Source organism: Danio rerio, chromosome 7 (genome assembly GCF_052040795.2).
Source record: "Danio rerio strain M-AB ecotype USA chromosome 7, GRCz13ab, whole genome shotgun sequence".
Taxonomy (NCBI): Eukaryota; Metazoa; Chordata; class Actinopteri; order Cypriniformes; family Danionidae; genus Danio; species Danio rerio.
In genome coordinates this window covers 72,958,779-72,977,485 of record NC_141027.1, presented here as the reverse complement: position 1 = coordinate 72,977,485, position 18,707 = coordinate 72,958,779, and the positions used below count along the sequence as shown (strand labels likewise).

General features: G+C 34.6%; 2 protein-coding genes across 11 annotated transcripts in view; one reads left to right on the top strand and one right to left on the bottom strand.

Annotated features, from left to right (window-relative positions):
- irag1 (inositol 1,4,5-triphosphate receptor associated 1) overlaps positions 1 to 16,361 on the bottom strand; it is a 117,954-nt gene extending 101,593 nt beyond the window's left edge. For 2 of the 10 annotated variants that reach the window (XM_087262144.1, XM_087262142.1), the window contains exons 1-12: positions 15,779 to 15,975; positions 15,239 to 15,289; positions 14,109 to 14,289; positions 11,107 to 11,288; positions 10,922 to 11,029; positions 8,733 to 8,913; positions 6,666 to 6,724; positions 4,674 to 4,728; positions 4,030 to 4,191; positions 2,770 to 2,887; positions 2,626 to 2,676; positions 33 to 110 (exon numbers count right to left, since the gene is read on the bottom strand). In XM_087262144.1, coding sequence (XP_087118270.1) covers positions 33 to 110; positions 2,626 to 2,676; positions 2,770 to 2,887; positions 4,030 to 4,191; positions 4,674 to 4,728; positions 6,666 to 6,724; positions 8,733 to 8,913; positions 10,922 to 11,029; positions 11,107 to 11,278 — 984 coding nt within the window. In that variant the 5' untranslated portion in view covers positions 11,279 to 11,288; positions 14,109 to 14,289; positions 15,239 to 15,289; positions 15,779 to 15,975. Of the gene's footprint in view, positions 1 to 32; positions 111 to 2,625; positions 2,677 to 2,769; positions 2,888 to 4,029; positions 4,192 to 4,673; positions 4,729 to 6,665; positions 6,725 to 8,732; positions 8,914 to 10,921; positions 11,030 to 11,106; positions 11,289 to 13,486; positions 13,665 to 14,108; positions 14,290 to 15,238; positions 15,641 to 15,778; positions 15,976 to 16,257 lie in introns of those variants that run through there. The other 8 variants (XM_087262135.1, XM_087262139.1, XM_087262134.1 and 5 more) reach the window with 6 other exon arrangements.
- A 35-nt stretch (positions 16,362 to 16,396) lies between these two features.
- ctr9 (CTR9 component of Paf1/RNA polymerase II complex) overlaps positions 16,397 to 18,707 on the top strand; it is a 36,774-nt gene continuing 34,463 nt past the window's right edge. The window contains 1 exon segment of the mRNA NM_001083583.1: positions 16,397 to 16,547. Within this exon segment, the coding sequence (NP_001077052.1) occupies positions 16,503 to 16,547 (45 nt within the window). The 5' untranslated portion in view covers positions 16,397 to 16,502.

Genomic DNA, 18,707 nt, shown 5'->3' with positions numbered 1-18,707 from the left:
CCAGAAAACTGCACACTGGAAGATTCTCTCACCCTTAATTCCGAGTTTTCTTTTCTCAGTTTGTTCAATCGATCTTCAGCGAGATTCTTCTCAAGAGTTAATTTTTCATTCTGTGGAAAAATATTGCACGTAGCATATAGTAGATACTGATAAATCATTATTTAAATGAAGATCACTACATTGAAAATTACATAATACGCTCATTCTGAAAACGTAGCCCTATATAGGTTTCTAGAGATCGCGAATTATGAAGCCAGAAGCCGTATGGATTTTGTTTTTCGCGGTATGACGCCGTTCCTTTTCACTATGTATATCGGCGGACTTGAGAAGCAGAGAGGAGCTGACCACGACGACAGTGTTCGAGTCTGGTAAAGAATGGTTACAAAAGAGCAAGTAAGACAAAAATACAAAAACAGAAGCCAAAAAATAAACAAACAAGTAAATAACATGGTGAGAATGTGGTAAAATCTGAAAACATGGTAAAAATCAGGTAAGGACTTTTTCTTTTTTTTTTTCTAGATTTTGAAAACTGTCGGTTGAATTTAGGGAAGTGGGTGGGCGGGTCAATCTGTGCTTTTGAAAACACTATTGGTTGGGTTTGGAGAAGGAGGAGGGTGGGTCAGTCGATTGGTCAGTCAGTTGGTCATTCAGTCATTCGACAGCAGCCTCTGGTGGATTTGAGAACAGCAGGCGTGAATGACACTCCCGAGAGAAATTTGAGATCCGAAAAAGCATACACAGCGGCCTCTGTTGGATTCGCAAAAACAAAAACTGCAAACAAAAAAAAACGTAGCCCCTGGGACATATTTGGCGCTCTCTAGAAATATGTATATAGCAGTACATTTTTAGAATGAGCCCGAGTTGGTAAATGACACACAGGTTAAGAATTTTTTTTCTTCAATGTAAACATGCTCTTGTCCCGCATCTTTTAAAGTGCTGCGCACATGAGGGCTGCATTTATTAGATGCTGTGTCAAGTTAAAAGTTCTTTAGCTTTCACACACATGGCAGCTCGTCACTGTTAGTTCCATAGCAGTGGGCTAATAAGAAAAGCTTGGATGTGGGACAACAGTTGCAAGTTTCTGTTTACAGGCGCTTTGTGGCTGTGTCCGGATACTCTCGTGCTTTATTCCATTTGAATGAACACTTACTCTGATTTATATGATATAATAATCATTTAATACTTTAACTTGGTCAAGAACATGATTTTTACAGGAGTCCTGTAGGCAAATGAGTGTCTTAAAGATGCACTTGAATGCATTTAATTGGGCAAGATTGGATGAGACGACACAAAAACAAATTGTGTGACAAATTGCAAGCTTTGGATATTTAAATAAGGTTTATATCTTCTAAATGCAAATTGTCCCTGTTTCGTAGAACACTAGGTTATAGATCTCATTAAAACTAACATAAAAATGTTTACATCTAAAAAACTTTATGTAATGTGGACCACAACTCCCATGTTTTCATTTTCAGTCTTTGCATAATCAAACTATAGCTGCGTCCTAAATCGCATACTTATGCACTATTCTACGCCCTTTTGTTGTATAAATAGTGTAAGTAGTGTGTTCACACTGAAAACTCTAAAAATAATAGGTGCTCTTTAATTACCCGGATGATGCACTCATTCAGCCGCTAAAATGAAGTGTGTAATGATGGACACTTCACACACTCAACGACCTCAGGTTTGCTTACGTAGCGGAAGGGGCGGAGCTATCAGGCGCACATGTTGGATAACTTTATTTGTTTTGGATGGTGACAGCAAAATTCTCCTACGAGAGTGATTATAGCGCGTTCTGATGGTGAATGCGGTTATACTCACGGCAGGTATTATTTGATAATTTGGTCTTTATTTTACTTATTTGGCAACCGTCAAACGTCATCAGGGAAACTGTTTGAATTTCCGCTTAGTAAAAAAACATTAGTGTGCCATTTGGGATGATACTACATACATATACTATCCTGTTGAGTGTGTAAGTGCATAAGTACATAGTGCATAGTGTGCCATTTGGGACGCAGCTTATGACTTTGTTTGTTGTGCATTTGCACCCTCTAGTGGCGAAAATTACATAACATGTCTTAAAGCAGATAGACTATACTAAGTGAAAATGGGAACAAATTATTTCACCTTGACACATCTAAATGGGCCCATATTTTATGTGACAATACAAAAGTGGGAAAAAATACAGAGATTACTGAGAAATATTGATCACGTTTGTAAGAAAAGAAAAAGGTCCCACTTTATATTAAGTGTCCTTAACTAATAAGTACTTACACAGGAATTAATAGTTTGTTACAATGTACTTATTGTGTAAAAACATGTATTTAATGTGTACTTATGCTTGATTAAATACATGTATGTAATTACATCTGTAACTAACTTTTGTAACTACATTTGTAAATACACTGTTGACTATCCCTTACACCTTAACCCACCCTTAAACCTACCCATACCACCAAACCTGTCCATAACCCAACCTCTATCCCCACTCAAAAGCACCACAAGTGTTCTCAAATACATTATAAACACAGTAAGTACATTGTATTTATTTTTTTGAGGTAAGTACATAGTAGTTAAGGACACTTAATATAAAGTGGGACCAAGAAAAATATTTGTTGTCCATACCTTTTCTTCAGTTATCCTGAATAACGCTTTTAGCTGTTCGCAATCCTTTATCTAAAAAAACACGCGTAAAGTTATTGTGTGGGAATAGTCATTAATACAAATATGTTCCTCTGTGTTAGTAATGCTGTAGTGAAGTGATCATACTAATGTGCAGTTGCTAGCATGTGCTCGTGCTGCTCTCTCCTGGCTCTCTCTCAGTGCACATCTGCATTCATCCAGCTCCTCTGACAGAGATCGAGCTCTCACCACATACAGCTGAGCACTGCGGACACACAAACCAACACTGAATAATCAATGTATTTAGGTAAATAAATACAGTGCTCCGCATAAATGAGTACACCACATTTTGAAAATTAATATTTTTATCCATACCTCAGTGAATATAGGTAATACATTTTAATGCATTTGAAAAAAAACTGATTTATTAAACAGTTTTTTTTTATTAAAATAATATTTTAGTCTCTGAAAATCTTTATAAATAGAAAAATAATACATTTAAATGAATGCGAAATATTGGAAAAAATTACAAACTACAAAATTTCATCAATATGTTTTGTTTCTCTTGAATTTTGCTCTTTTAAAATTGTTTTGCTTAAGATTTTTCGTTAACATATAAATTTGGATGTACTTATTTTTTACCGATAACATAAGTTATTTTGTTATATTATCTCCAGATTTGGCTTCAGTACTTACTAATCTAATGTATATGCACAAATATAATATTGTAAGGCATCCTATAAAAAAAAAATATATTAATTTAAAAGAAAGATTTGTGAGGGGTGCACTCATATATGTTGATCACTGAAAGTGCCAATAAATATCTATATTGCTTATTTATTATATTATATCAGTTATTTGAAGGCAATAATATGTTAAGTACAAGTGTAATAATACTAGTGCTTTTAGATCTCGTGTGTTGGTCCCCATGAGGAAAACAGCTCATGTAAAAAAAAAATGCAGATTGTTTTCAAGCGTAGGGTTAAGAAAAGATATAAATTGAATTGTTATATTAAAAGATATTATTAAAATTATGTCATTATGTCTAAGGGAAGTCCCCATAAAACCTGAAAACACACGTGTGTGTTTGTGTTTATTTATGTATGAAAAATATATAAATTAAAGAAATAATATATACATGAATAAATAAATGTATATGATTTAAAACAAAACGAAAGAAGCTTAAAAATAAGTAAAGAACTAAACATCAAGACATTTTATTAAGAGTCTTACCAACTGCCTCAAAAAAAGCTTAAAAAACAAAAGTCTAGAAAAATGTTGGTATGAGGAAGTCAAAATATATTTTATGACCTGTTCTAGGCATGTAAATTAATAAAATAAAAGGCAACACATTCATTTCTCTTCATGCTAATTATACTGCAAAATTTCTAGTGAAACAGTGTAGACCTGGCCAGTTTGGTGTGCAGCTCTGACACCTCGAGGCTGAGCGTCAGGATTGTGTCTTCACACTGAGAAACGTTCCTCATCAGGCTGCTGTTCTGCTCCTTCAGTCTGCGCTGTGTGTGTTTGAGTTCCGCCACCAACCCTGACAGATCTGCAGGCTCACTGCTAAAAAGAAAAGTGAGAAAAAGTGATGAAAGTGAGGCAGAGGTAAACAAAGTGGTTTGTAGAACTAAAACTAAAATAATAAAGCATTATTTAATGTGTTTTCTAGCATGAATAAAAAAATAATACATTTGTTAAAGCATTTATTCACTTGTGTTAATGTTAGCTAACGAAAATAAAGTTCATAATACACGGTGCATAATGTTAACAAGCATGAATATGTATTTTAATAATGCGCAAGTAAATGTTGAGCTAAATGCTGTACAACTATTCTTCATTATTAGCTTATTTTGGTAAATACATGAACTAACATTAACTTAAAAACCTAATTGCAAAGTCTGACCAGAATTTTTATCTTATTTTGTTTCTAATTTTCACTATGACCAAATAAGTCAATGTGTAAATATGTTTATTTAAAATAAAAGCTACTTTTGTCAAACTATTTCTGTAGACTTTAAACAAAACATGCAGTAAAACGAACTGACCATTCATCTCCATCTGTATATGTGGCCTCAGTTAAAGGAAGATGACGTTCGGTCCCTGTGGAGACAATGTAAGACTGCTTTAAGAGTGCAGTTTAAAATGTCAGTTTTGTAAATGTCAATTTCTAAATTACACTAGAATAATAATAATAATAATTATATATATATATAATAATTTCAGTAAAGACATTTTTAATATTACAGCTGCGAAAAGTTTGTATTTATCATTTATAATGTTAGAGCTAATGACGTGGTGGCGCAGTAGGTAGTGCTGTTGCCTCACAGCAAGAAGGTTGCTGGTTCGAGCCTCGGCTGGGCTAGTTGGTGTTTCTATGTGGAGTTTGCATGTTCTCCCTGTGTTCGCATGGGTTTCCTCCAGGTGCTTCGATTTCCCCAACAGTCCAAAGATATGCAGTACAGGTGAATTGGGTAGGGTAAATTGTCTGTAGTGTACGAGTGTGAATGAGTGTGTCTGGATGTTTCCCAGTGATGGGTTGCAGATAGAAGGGCATCCGCTGCGTCAAACATATGCTGGATAAGTTGGTGGTTCATTCCGCTGTGGCAACCCCAGATTAATAAAGGGAGTGAGCCGAAAAAAAGAAAATGAATATTAGAGCTTTGAAAAGTTTTCCAAATAAAAACTGAAAATAAGTCGGCACCAGTGGTGTAGTGGTTAGTGCGTCGACACATGCACTCGGATGCTCACGACGACCCGAGTTTGATTCCACCTCACGGTCCTATGCTGACCCTTCTTCCCCTGTCTCTGCTCCCCATGCTATCCTTTCAATTCTCTCTACTGTCCTATTAAATAAAGGTGAAAAACCCTGGAATATACTATATATATTTCATACTATATATGAAATAATAAAATAAATAAATAAATGTATAGTTCTGTCTCGTTCTCGAATCTGATTGGCTGGTAGCAGTGCGATTTTCAGCAAGATCAGAACTTCTACAGCCTCCTCACCCTTCTGTATCACTCCGCCCACATAGAGTGACAGCAGATCAATAAACCCATTACAGTTTGACAAATATTGCAGCTGTTGGACAACATAATGTACTTTTGAGGCTTTTTAAGGCAAGAATGTAGTTGTTTAGATTGCAACTTTGCATTGCCATCCACAAGATGGCGACAGAGACCGCATGATAAGCCCTTAGAGGAGGAAAACCTCAGCGTAATTTTAAATGACAGCTAATCAAGTCATTAATTAACTGGTGAGTGACATTCTAAGTCGATTTCTCTCTTTTGTATATTATAGTGCTATATTAATACCACAGCAATTTTAAAGGTTTGAGTGTAAGATAGGACTTACATATGTATGTTTTTTGGGCCACTCTTTGTACAACCCTGAGTTACATTTTGGTTTGGCATCTGTTTCTAAAGAGTCTCCTGTTTTCTTTACAGCAGACTAGTTCAGTAAACAGAAAGAAAGAAGAAATGCCCGCATGTGTTTAGCATTTTTCCTTATCACTAACACAACAGTAATCTGGTAGTGTTGGAGCTGCTTTGGCTTTTTCAGGGTTAATTATTGTGATCTGACTGCAACAGAGAAATACTGGGAAATCTCAGTAGCATGATGGCATTTCATGCAGTTCAGCCTTATAATATGCCTATATAATGCCGTAAAATGTCAGCAAAATCACTTGTTTTGTCATCACTTTAGATATTACGCTAAAGAATCATTCAAACACTAGCTCCAAAGTGATGTTGGTGAAGTAGCAATGGTTTCTGCTGTTCTGACGTCAGGCAGTATTTTGAAAATGTTGGCAACTGCTAACATTAATAGCCATAGGAAAACACAAACTGACCAGTTTCCAACATTCATTTCAAATATATTACTTACTGTGTGTGTGTGTGTGTGTGTGTGTGTGTGTGTGTGTGTGTGTGTGTGTGTGTGTACGTGCCTGTGTGGTTTTAAACAGGTTTGAAACAAGTGATTGTTTGTGAACTATCCCTTTAAGCAAGCAATTAATCACTATTTATTATCCACTTACCCATTATAGGTGATTTTCTTAAGGCTGATTCTGTTGTGTTGTTTTTGTCCACAGAAGCTCTGTAAGTAATGATGAATAGAGGTGATTGAAAAAAGAATAAAATGAGAAAGGTATGATGAAATTTCAATTAATGGCTGTTTGCAATACTATGTATTTTCATGGATCTATGATATGAAATGTTAATGTACAAATGGAATTAAACATATATGTCAAAGATGCCTCATGTACAGTTGAAGTCAGAATTATTAGCCCTCCTGTTTATTTTTTCCACAATTTCTGTTTAAGGAAGAGAATATTTTTTTTCAACACATTTCTAATCATAATAGTTTTAATAACTCATTTCTAATAACTGATTTATTTTATCTTTGCCATGATGACAGTACATAGATACTAGTATTCAGCTTAAAGTGACATTTAAAGGCTTAACTAAGTTAATTAGGTTAACTAGGCAGGTTAGGGTAATTAGGCAAGTTATTGTATATCAATGGTTTGTTCAGTAGGCTATCGAAAAAAATATATAGCTTAAAGGGGCTAATAATTTTGTCCTTAAAATGTTTTTTTTTTTATTTATTAAAAACTGATTTTATTCTAGCCAAAATAAAACAAACAAGACTTTATCCATACTTCATCTAGACTTTATCCAGAAGAAAAAATATTATCAAACATACTGTGAAAATGTCCTTGTTCTGTTAAACATCATTTGGGAAATATTTAAAAAAGAAAAAAAAATTCAAAGGGGCAAATAATTCTGTCTCTTATATATCTCATGTAAAAAGAAGAGATAAGTAAAGGAATAAGTAAGAAATAAGTAATGGGGTGGGTAAATTAATAAGCTTGTGCTTCATCCCGCTCCATTTCGACCATGATGAAATATATTTTTGTTTAAATAATTGTTTTATGAATGATTTTTCTGTTCAAAATAAATAACTCAAAATAAAAAAAGGTAAAAAAATGAAATTCAAATTTATATCACTTTTTTGTAGCCTATCAATTTTAAAAGTTTTGTAGCCTATCAATTTAAAAAAATGTAAAAGGTTATTTATAATGGGGCCACAGGACGGCGTTGTTCAGTTTTAACAACGCCATAATATTTTACGGTAAAAAAAAAAAAAAAAAAAAAAGATGTCAGGGGGAGGTAAGTATAAACAATAAACAGGATTGAAGGATTCGTATTTCTGCTTTCCAATACGTCTCATCATGGACCAACGTTTATCCTTTTCATCATCCTGTTTCTCATTATTTTTATTTCATATAATTATATGATTATTTGAATGAGTATTTAACTTTGAATTGATTTTAATTAATGAATAAGTTAACACATTGCTTAATATAAAAATGTTCAGTGCATTTGCCTGTTTCTTTAAAACTATTTTCAGAAGCCACCAAATTAGGTCAGAGGTCACGGAGACCTTGAGGGAACTGTTTCTATTGTTATTTCTAGTAGTTAATACTATCTAAAATAGTATTGATTTACCAGTTTTGATAAAGACGGCTGGGAGTACACTCAGCCTTGGATAAGAAACAGATTTTACTTTAAGTGTGTGTGTTCAATTTGATTGTGGATCCGTTTCACAGGTCTGGAGGGATGTCTGACATTTATGCTTATGATATTGTTTAGAATATACGCACAAACCCCACGTGGAAATTTTCCAAGTCTATCAGTGTTTTAACCAATCATGTTAGAACACCAAATATGTATGACGCAGTTAATGACGTTATGTGAGAGTATAATTGTTATCGATTGGTGATTGTAAGCAGAGCGGCCTAGGAACTCATTGCGAGTGTTAAAGCTGGCTTCTGCTGATGAAACTGCAAACTATCTTCAGTAAACTTCATTTATTTATTTAAATCTGACTCCGGCTCTTCTTCATCTACCAGACTGGTCATTCTTTGGGTCAAACTTTATACCATCCCTACAGTATAAACATACAAACTGTACAAAATATAAAATCACATAAATACATTATAAAAAGGACACATTTTTAAAGTGTGTAGGGCTTTCGTGTTTAAAGAGTCTTTGGTGCTGTTATCATATAGCGCCGTTGAGTTTGTTCTCGTGTTTCTCACCCGTCTTGACAACATTTTCTGATCCACTCCCTCATAGTGGCATGAAACTCGTCTCTGCTGACCGGAGAGTCCTGCTTCTCTGGGTCCAACATGTGTCGTAAACTGGTTATCTTGTCCTGACCGGAGCTTTGGAGCGTCATGGCCTGAAGATACTGAATCACGGTGGAGACCCGAACCTCTCCTGAAGGAAAAAAGCAGAGGTAGCTATTATATATAAGACTGTTTAGAGGAATGGGGACTCTGTAGCCAAATGATTTTGATGATGAAAAAAAAAGTGCAGTTTAATGTGAACAATTTATTCCATATGTTTCTTCTGGTGGTTCTTGAAATCGTGATAAACTAAAATTTGGATTTATAAAATAATTTCAATTTCAGAAAAATGTATTCTATTTTTTTCCATGAAATTATTTAGCAACAACAAAGTGTTTCACATTGTTCCTAAAAAGCAATAATATACAAGCAGAATTTTTTAATTATATTGAATGTTGAACATTGCGCAGTAAACAAGCATATAAGATTGGAGTAATGATGATAAACATTAAGCTTTAAAACAGAGGAATAAATAACATTTTAAAGATAATAGAATATTATATTTCACAGACACAAAACATTTCAGAATTTCTTGAAGAAAAGAATATCCAAAAGAGCTCAATGTTTGCAGTGCAATTGTCTATATTGTCAATTTATATTAATTAAATGTGCCTTTGCTAAATAAAAACAAGTATTCTATTCTTTCATACAGTTTAAAACAGAATCATTTTTGTAACATTTAAATTATTTTTCAAATATTTCCAATGTGATGTTTAACAAAGCAAGAAATGGTTTTAAGAGTCAGAGGATTTTCTGGAGAAAGTCTTATTACCTTTATTTTGGCTGGAAGATATATATATATATATATATATATATATATATATATATATATATATATATATATATATATATATATATATAAAGTTGAAGTCAGAATTATTAGCCTCCCTGTTTATTTTTTTTAACCAATTTCTGTTTAACGGAGAGCAGATTTTTTTCAACACATTTCTAAACATAATAATTTTAATAACTCATTTCTAATTGATTTAGTTTATCTTTGCCATGATGACGGTATACAATATTTTACTAGATATTTTTTAGAAAACTTCTATACAGCTTAATGTCATATTTTAAGGCATAACTAGGTTAATTAAGTTAACTAGGCAGGTTAGAGTAATTAGGCAAGTTATTGTATAATGATGGTATGTTCTGAAGACAGTCAGAAAAAAATTAGCTTAAAGGGGCTGATAATTTTGTCCTTAATATGGTGTTCAAAAAATTAAAAACTGCTTTTATTTAAGCTGGAATAAAACAAATAAGATATACTGAAGAAAAAATTATATCAGACATACTGTGAAAATTTCCTTGCTCTGTTAAACATCATTAGGGAAATATTTAAAGAAGAAAAATAATTCAATGGGGGGCTAATAATTCTGAATCAACTCTATATATAGGTAGCACGTTCACCTCTCCACAAGAAGGTTGCTGGTTCGAGCCTCGGCTGGGCTAGTTTGCGTTTCTGTGTGGAGTTTGCATGTATATAAATATATATATATATGTAAATATAAAACTCACTGGCTCCGTTACACTCACTTCTATCCCGGACGAGCCCCCAAATGTAACCCACTGGTACTACTGCGCCCAACCTAGTCTGAACTGGGATCGATCCGGCAATTCTTTACATGGGAGTTGGTTGCTCTAACAAAGAGTCTGTCGCTAGTGCACCAATATTATTAGCACCCTTAAGAATTTAACTGTTCACTAATTAACATATCTTGCCTAGTTAAACTATTCAACTTCATTAAGACACCTATACATTGCAATTTAGGCTGAATACTAGTACCATGCATAATATTAATATATTAAGCACTGTCAGCAAAGTAATAATGTTTTAAAATGTGTTAAAAACTCTTCTCTCTGGTAAACAGCCCTTGGGGAATATTTGAAAAATAATACGATAAGTTTCACAGGTGGGCCAACATTATGTCTTCGCAACTGTAAATACATATCTACACCGATGCAAAAAAAAAAAAAGCAAAATAAGAGATCTCTTGACAATGGTCTGATTTATCTAGATTTGATGATTGCAGTTTAAGTAAAATAAAAAGACAAAATGCTTTTTTTTCTAAGAAATCTGTTAAAGGAAGGACAGTGAATACCTTTTCCAGAAGTGTCACATGCTTCAAATGTTATATTCAAGAGTTCTTCCTCTGACAAGCCATTAGTGTCAGCGCAGTCACTCAGATCTCTGTTTTCTGATGAGAAATCTACAGCAGTGTAAAGACACACGTTCAGATACAGTAACTGTAGTCATAGCTGCACATTCAGAAGATCCACAGCTGACCTTCACTGTTCTCCAGCAGATGGCAGGGATCCACAGAGTACGTCCCGGAGTCGGTGGAAAGGCTTGGGACGCTGCATTCATGACAGTCGTGATCACAGGAAACGAAGGAGGAGATACCGGGACCAACATCATCTAAATGACTCTGATGTCCAGCTGAATTTGCTGAAGCCATAGCAAGTGCTCTGTAAAAACAAAATAAAACAAAAAAAGATTAATTTCTGCCCAGCAATAATATTTTTAGAATAATTAAACACTGTAAAAATGTTAATAAAATAAATAGAAATTTAATTTCCCAGAGTTGCGGCTGGAAGGGCATCCGCTGCGTAAAAACTTGCTGGATAAGTTAGCGGTTCATTCCGCTGTGTCGACCCCTGATTAATAAAGGGACTAAGCCGACAAGAAAGTGAATGAATGAATGAAATAGAAATTTATAATTGCTGCAGAGCTTTTTGAGCTGACTCAACTTAATTCAAGTCAAGTGCTGTAAACAGAAAGAGTCATCAGGAAAAAGATCAGCGGCACGTTGCATTATAAGTGTAAGTTGAGTCAGCTTTATTTTTTACTGTGTGAAAACCAGTTTGGTAATCCAAAATGTTTACTTTTTGGCAAAGATTAATCATTAATTAATTACATCCAAAATAAAAGTTTGTTTTGACATATGTGTAACGGATCAGAGAGAAGACAAAGTTGGATTAACAGAAAGAATTTATATTTAATGAAACTTAAAGAGCCCATATTATACATGAAATAGGGTCATATCTTGGTTGTAAGAGTCTCCAACAACAGTCTAATATGCATGCAAGGTCAAAAAACACTTTCATGGTCTTATAATCTGCATTTATTTTTACCTAATTATCCCAGCGACTCCCGTATGAATCGTCCAGTGATTCATTTGTTCCCAAACCCCTCCTTAGCGCGGAGCTAATCTGCGCTGATTGGACCGATGACAGTCTGTCGCGATTGGTCGACTGCCTTCAGTCAGAGAGGGAAATGGCCAATAGCTAATCAGCAATTTAAAAAGTAATCACAGTTCATACACGCTCGATAGTGTATGCGTGGATTTTAGCTGCCACACTATGGCGAGTGGATAGTGCTACGGATAACCGAACGAAGGAGACAGTCGTGTACTCGCCATACCACACACACACAAAAACACACACACACCTCCGGATGACAACGCTCCCGCTTCCGCCCGCACCCGCCAGGTTTTAGCCTGAGAACCCGCTCCGTTTTCTGCCCGCCGCGCCCGGTCCCGCTAGAGCGGAGAACACAACCAAAAATCACCCAGTATACAGTCCAGACAGCCAAGCTGTCTGTATAAACACATACACACAGCACAAAGCTCGTTCGTTCGTTCGCTCTCTCTCTCTCTCTCTCGCTCTCTCTCATACGCTCTCTCATACCAAGTAGACTCTCTCTTTCTAATTCACATAGCAATATCCGTGATATTGCTAGACAGCCCGCTCCCGTCCCAAATTAAACCCGTTACCGACCGCTCCCGCGATTTATTCGGAAATTTATTCCCGCGGCTGTCCCCGCGCCAGATTTCTGCGGCGCGGGAATAAATTTCCGAATAAATCGCGGGAGCAGAACTCTAGCACGGAGCTCCATAAACAAACAGCACGTGTCGCGTTTTTAACGTGACTTTGCACGCGATAAGATAATATATCCAGTTAACCTGATACAGTACACGCGGTTACAAGTAACAAATCACAACTAAATACATTTGCAAGCTAGAGTAAACGAGGCAACAACTTTAACCGCACGTACTTACACTTGAGAAATGGAGGAAGAAACCCATCCTGACGTCCATCAGTTACTCTTTACTGATCCTTCCTTTAACAAACTCAGATGAAGTATTCTTTGTAGCATGTAGCTTCCAGAAGTTTCCAACTGCTTGGTTATAATGCTGAGGTTTCATCTTTGGGTAGAGACTCAATATATCCATCTGCAGTGTGACTTCAATCAACCGGCATGTTTGTGTGTGTGTGTTTGTGGGTGTGTGTATGTGTGTGTCTGGGTTTCTGCGTCAGAGGGCGGGGCCTCAGGTTTGAAATCTCCCGGGTTTGCGCGTGCACATGAATAACTTGGTTTCGTTCGTACGTCATGGCGAAACACCTAATGAATCTTGATCAAGGCGACTCGTTTGAAGCACTATGAGTCGACTTTTTTATAGATGAATCAACAGTTTTAAACACTGTACACTAACAGATTTAAGCCTTAGCTGGATACTTCACTTCACTTAGAGCTGTGTTACACACTACATGGAGGGGAATTTTCAAAAACCCATAATATGGGCTCTTTAAACAACGTAAAGGAGGGTTATTCAGAATAGAAGTATCATCAGTACCAACATATAAGAAAACAAAACAAACATAACTTCAGGTGGTAACTGAAACAAGATGATTCCAGTGGAGGTAAACACGGCACAGGATTAACAGGACAACAAACAAGATGACAAACAAATTGATGAGCCGACAGGATACAATGACAGGTGAATGCTAGGCTGAAAAGAAAAGAGTCCAAGAACTAACTAATAGATCAGACAGCGAACGAGTAAATGTTCCAGGCTTATATAGTGTGAGAGAGTGATAAGCAACAGGTGTGAAAATAATTAGTATTCTGGTGATTGAGGCTGTGCAGGCGCAGGAAATGAATCTGACGGTCCGGAAGGATTCCTGACAGTATGTGTGTGTGTTATTTGTATTTATGTACTTAATATACTTATATTTATAAAACTATACAAAGCAAACTTGTTAGATATTTTAATTTATATATAAATTATGTCATATTTTATATCTAAATAAAAAAAAAAACATTCATTCATTAATTCATTTCGGCTTAGTCTCTTTATAAATCTAGGGTCGCTGCAGTGGAACGAACCGCCAACTTATCCAGCATATGTTTTTTACACAGTGGATGCCCTTCCAGCCGTAAGCCATCACTGGGAAACACCCATACACTCTCATTCACAAACATACACTATGCACAATTTAGCTTACCCAATTCACCTGTACCGCATGTCTTTGGACTTGTGGGGAAAACCGGAGCACCAACCACGCGAACACGGGTGGAACATGCAAACTCCACACAGAAATGCCAACTGACCCAGCCGAGGCTTGAACCAGCGACCTTTTTCTTGCTGTGTGCCGATTGTGCTACTCACTGCTTCACTGTGACACCCTATAAATAAACATTTTCTCAAATATGCGCATGTATGTGTGCACTCGTTTGCACAAAAAAATACTTTGCTCCTTGTTCAAACTACATATTTAAAAAAGCCAAAACAATGCAATTCTTGAGATTTTTTTGGTACAACCTAATTGTTTTACATTCAAACTACATAAATTTGTCAGGTTAACTTAATCGATTTGTATTGGGACAACATGAATGAATTGTGTAGAACCCTACATTTTTTACAGTGTGCATTTATTTATATATTTAAATAAATAAATGCAGTGCATACATACAGTTGAAGTCAGAATTATTAGCCCCCCTGAATTGTTAGCCCCCCCCCCTATGTTTATTTTTTCCTCAATTTCTGTTAACGGAGAGAAGATTTTCTTTTCAACACATTTCTAAGCATAAAAGTTTTAATAACTCAGTTCTAGTAACTGATTTAATTTATCTTTGCCATGATGACAGTAAATAATATTTGACAAGATATTTTTCAAGACACTTCTATACAGCTTAAAGTGACATTTAAAAGCTTAACTGGGTTAATTAGGTTAATTAGGAAGGTTAGGGTAATTATAGGCAAGTTATTGTATAATGATGGTTTGTTCTTCAGACTATTGGAAAAAATATAGCTTTAAAGAGCTAATAATTTTGTCCATAAAATGGTTAAAAAAAAAATAAAAACTGCTTTATTCTAGCCGAAATAAAACAAATAAGACTTTCTCCAGAAGAAAAAATATTATCAGACATACTGTGAAAATTTCCTTGCTCTCTTAAGCATCATTTGGGAAATATTTAAAGAAGGGGAAAAAAATCAAAGAAGGTTTAATAATTCTGATTTTAATATTGTATATAATTCTACAATCTTTTATTTTGGATGTGATTATAATAGAAATATTTATTACACATATTATTATTTATTATACATCCTAATTTCATTAGAAGAGGTACTTACATGTTCCAGAGCTACTGAAGATTAACTGTGTTCTTCTGTTGCATGGTTTTGCTAAATAAATAAAAATGTTAGTGACAACAACTCAAATAATAGAATTATGTGCAACATCCGTCTTGCTTGAAGATCTCTGTGCTTGTAAAAGCAACAGCAGCTGATCCTTTGCCTCTTTTTATCATAGACGCACACTGGCACACATCAAAACCAGATGACATAGTGACCCTCCCCAATCACCCTCCATTCACTACCTGTGTGCTGCAAGCAGGATAGGACAATGTTGTAACGAACCATTTTAATTAACATTCGACAGTTTTCCATATCAAATGATTCCAGGCCAGCACTCATCACTGTCAGGACCGCCCACTAATTGTCCTGGTCCATTTATTATTTAATACAAATAATAGTAATAATAATAATAATAATAATAATAATAATGATAATAATAACGTTTAAACACATTTTAAGATTAAATAAAAACAATAACTACTATTATTATTATTATTTATTTTTAATTTTGTCATCTATGTCTGGTAGCACAATCACCTCACCGCAAGAAGGTCACTGGTTCGAGCCTTAGCTGGGTCAGTTGGCAATGGCATTTCTGTGTGGAGTTTGCATCCTCCGGGTGCTCTGGTTTTCCCCACAAGTCCAAAGACAGGCGCTTTAGGTGAATTGGGTACTTAGACTAAATTGTCCGTAGTGTATGTGTGTGTGTGAGTGTGTATGGATGTTTCCAAGTGATGGAAGGGCGTCCGCTGCGTAAAACATAGCCTATGATGGATAAGTTGGCGGTTCATTCTGATGTTCCGACCCCTAATTAATAAAGGGACTAATCGAAAAAAAAGAAAACGAATGAATGAATAATTATATAACTGTATTATTATTATTATTATTATTATTCGTAGTATAAAATCGTACTCAATCTAATCATTTTAAACACCCTTTAAGTCTTTTACATTTTTACTTACATTTATATCTGTATGTTTTATTATTGTAATTGTGCGTTGATCATTTAAAATTACCTAGAGGTGGCATAAAGTATATTAAAAGGTTGAACCAAGGCAACTTTCCCACCCCAAAAAAGATCCCGGATACGTCAAGCACGTGCTTTTATTTTGAAGGGCCTGACTGCTAACCCGGAAGTGTAGAGTATTTTGTTGTTCAGGTTCGGTCGGTGTGTGAGGCTGCTGCTGTTCATCACCACTGGATACGAACAAGTACAAAAACCCAAATCTGCGCTATCGGGTTTGAAGCTTGAGTCGCAAACATGTCTCGGGGATCCATTGAAATCCCTCTGCGGGACACAGATGAGGTTTGGACTCGTTTTATCTCCATGATGCCGAGAATAATTGTACTACTGCTCCATGGATAAATTAGCTATCAGCTGCTAACATGCTATCATTCACGCGCTTTAGACGAGTGTACATAAAATTAACCAACGAACGAATGCGAGTGACACAAATGACCGAGTTCGTCCTGGGCGTAAAGTTATGACTGTGATCTTGTGTGTGAACTTGTGAACTGTGTTATGACTGTGAACGTTACAATGATGTGAAATGGTTGTTTATGTCTATTTATATATTGTAGAACTTTTTGGAAAAAAGTAAAGCACTCATAAAGCAATAATAAAATATAAGTAGGCATGAACATAATAGTAAAGAATTATTATTTTTTAATTTAATAATTATAACTTTTTATTTACATACATACATATATATATATATATATATATATATATATATATATATATATATATATATATATATATATGTGTGTGTGTGTGTGTGCATAAATACATACATACACTCACTTTAATCTTGATATGAATCTAGATAAGAATTATTCAATTCCATAACACTCTGACCAGTCCTTACTCCTTATTTGCATCTAATACCCCAGTTTGTCACGGGGGCATGAATGAAATGTTCATGAGTTAAAGTGAAACTGCCGAACTACAGTTAAAGTCACTCAAAATTACAGGAAACTCTTACATGAAAGCACTTAATCATGTTAACACCTTAATTATATTATTGTCTATTAAGGCAAATAACTAGATTACAGATGTCCATGTAAGCGTAGTCAGTAGTGTCTTCGAAGTAAGAGAAAACTCCAGAAGGGCATTCTGCTGATTTGATTCAGAAAGGCATTTTTTTGTCAGACGGCTCACCGGTTATATGTACACCCGCGCTAAAATATCAAGGTGAAAGTCATCATAGCTTGCGTAGAATAAAACCAGCTCCCAAACCAGCTTTGAGAATAGATAAAGGGCGATATTTTTTATTGCACGATAAGAGTCTTGCGTTAATGCAGCATGTTAACACTGATAAAGGCCCACCACTAATATACTGTATATATATATATATATATATATATATATATATATATATATATATATATATATATATATATATATATATATATATATAAACATATATAAACGTGTGTGTGTGTTTGTGTACATAGATATATGTATGTATATACATTTATGTGTTATATATAATTCTGTGAATTAAACTGCACAACCCAAAATTAAATAATGCTCATCAAAAGGATAAGAGTTGACTCACTATAAAACAAAGATGATTGGTTTTATTTTATATATTTACATTTATGATGAAAAAGTGTTGTTATGGATGTGATATCTTGTGGTTGTGACAGATGTGAAATTGCCACTTGTGTGACTTTGGTAAATCAAATAGAATAGTTTGACATTGACAGATGCATTTTTGAGTATTTTTAAAATACTGTAAAATACTTGCTTACCCAAAAACCCCAGAAACTGTTTCTGTTTTTTGGTGTAAAACCTTTTTTAATGGCAAGGTTGACATTTGCTCTGTTTTTTTAGCCATAGTTCAACAGTGCATTATTAAAATGACTTAAAATTGACATTATTAAAATTGCAACAAGGTGCCATAACACAGGCGAAGTTCCATGTACACATTAATAAAATATTACCACACAACATCCATACATCAATATGTAGATACATCCCCCTCCCCCCTGGACTCATTTAATGACCTAATGGCCACCATTATAAAATAACTTCTGGTTCTATTTGTCCTGCAAATAGGAACCCTAAAATGACGTCCTGATGGCAACAGCTGAAACACAGAGCACAATGGGTGATCCGGGGTGCATAGGATACCTTGAGCTCTCTTTAGAACACAATTATGGTAGATTAGGGTTTATGCTTAAATTTATGCTTGTTAACATTAATGCACCGTAAGTTCACATGAATTAACAATATCCATATTATTATTAACTAACGTTTACAAACATGAATCAATTCTTTAATAGATGTGATGTTTATTGTTTATCTTAGTAAATACAGCTAATATAACCTTATTGTAAAGTGTTATCATTAATATTATTATTAAAATTCAATATTATTTCTCAGAATATATATATATATATATATATATATATATATATATATATATATATATATATATATATATATATATATATATAT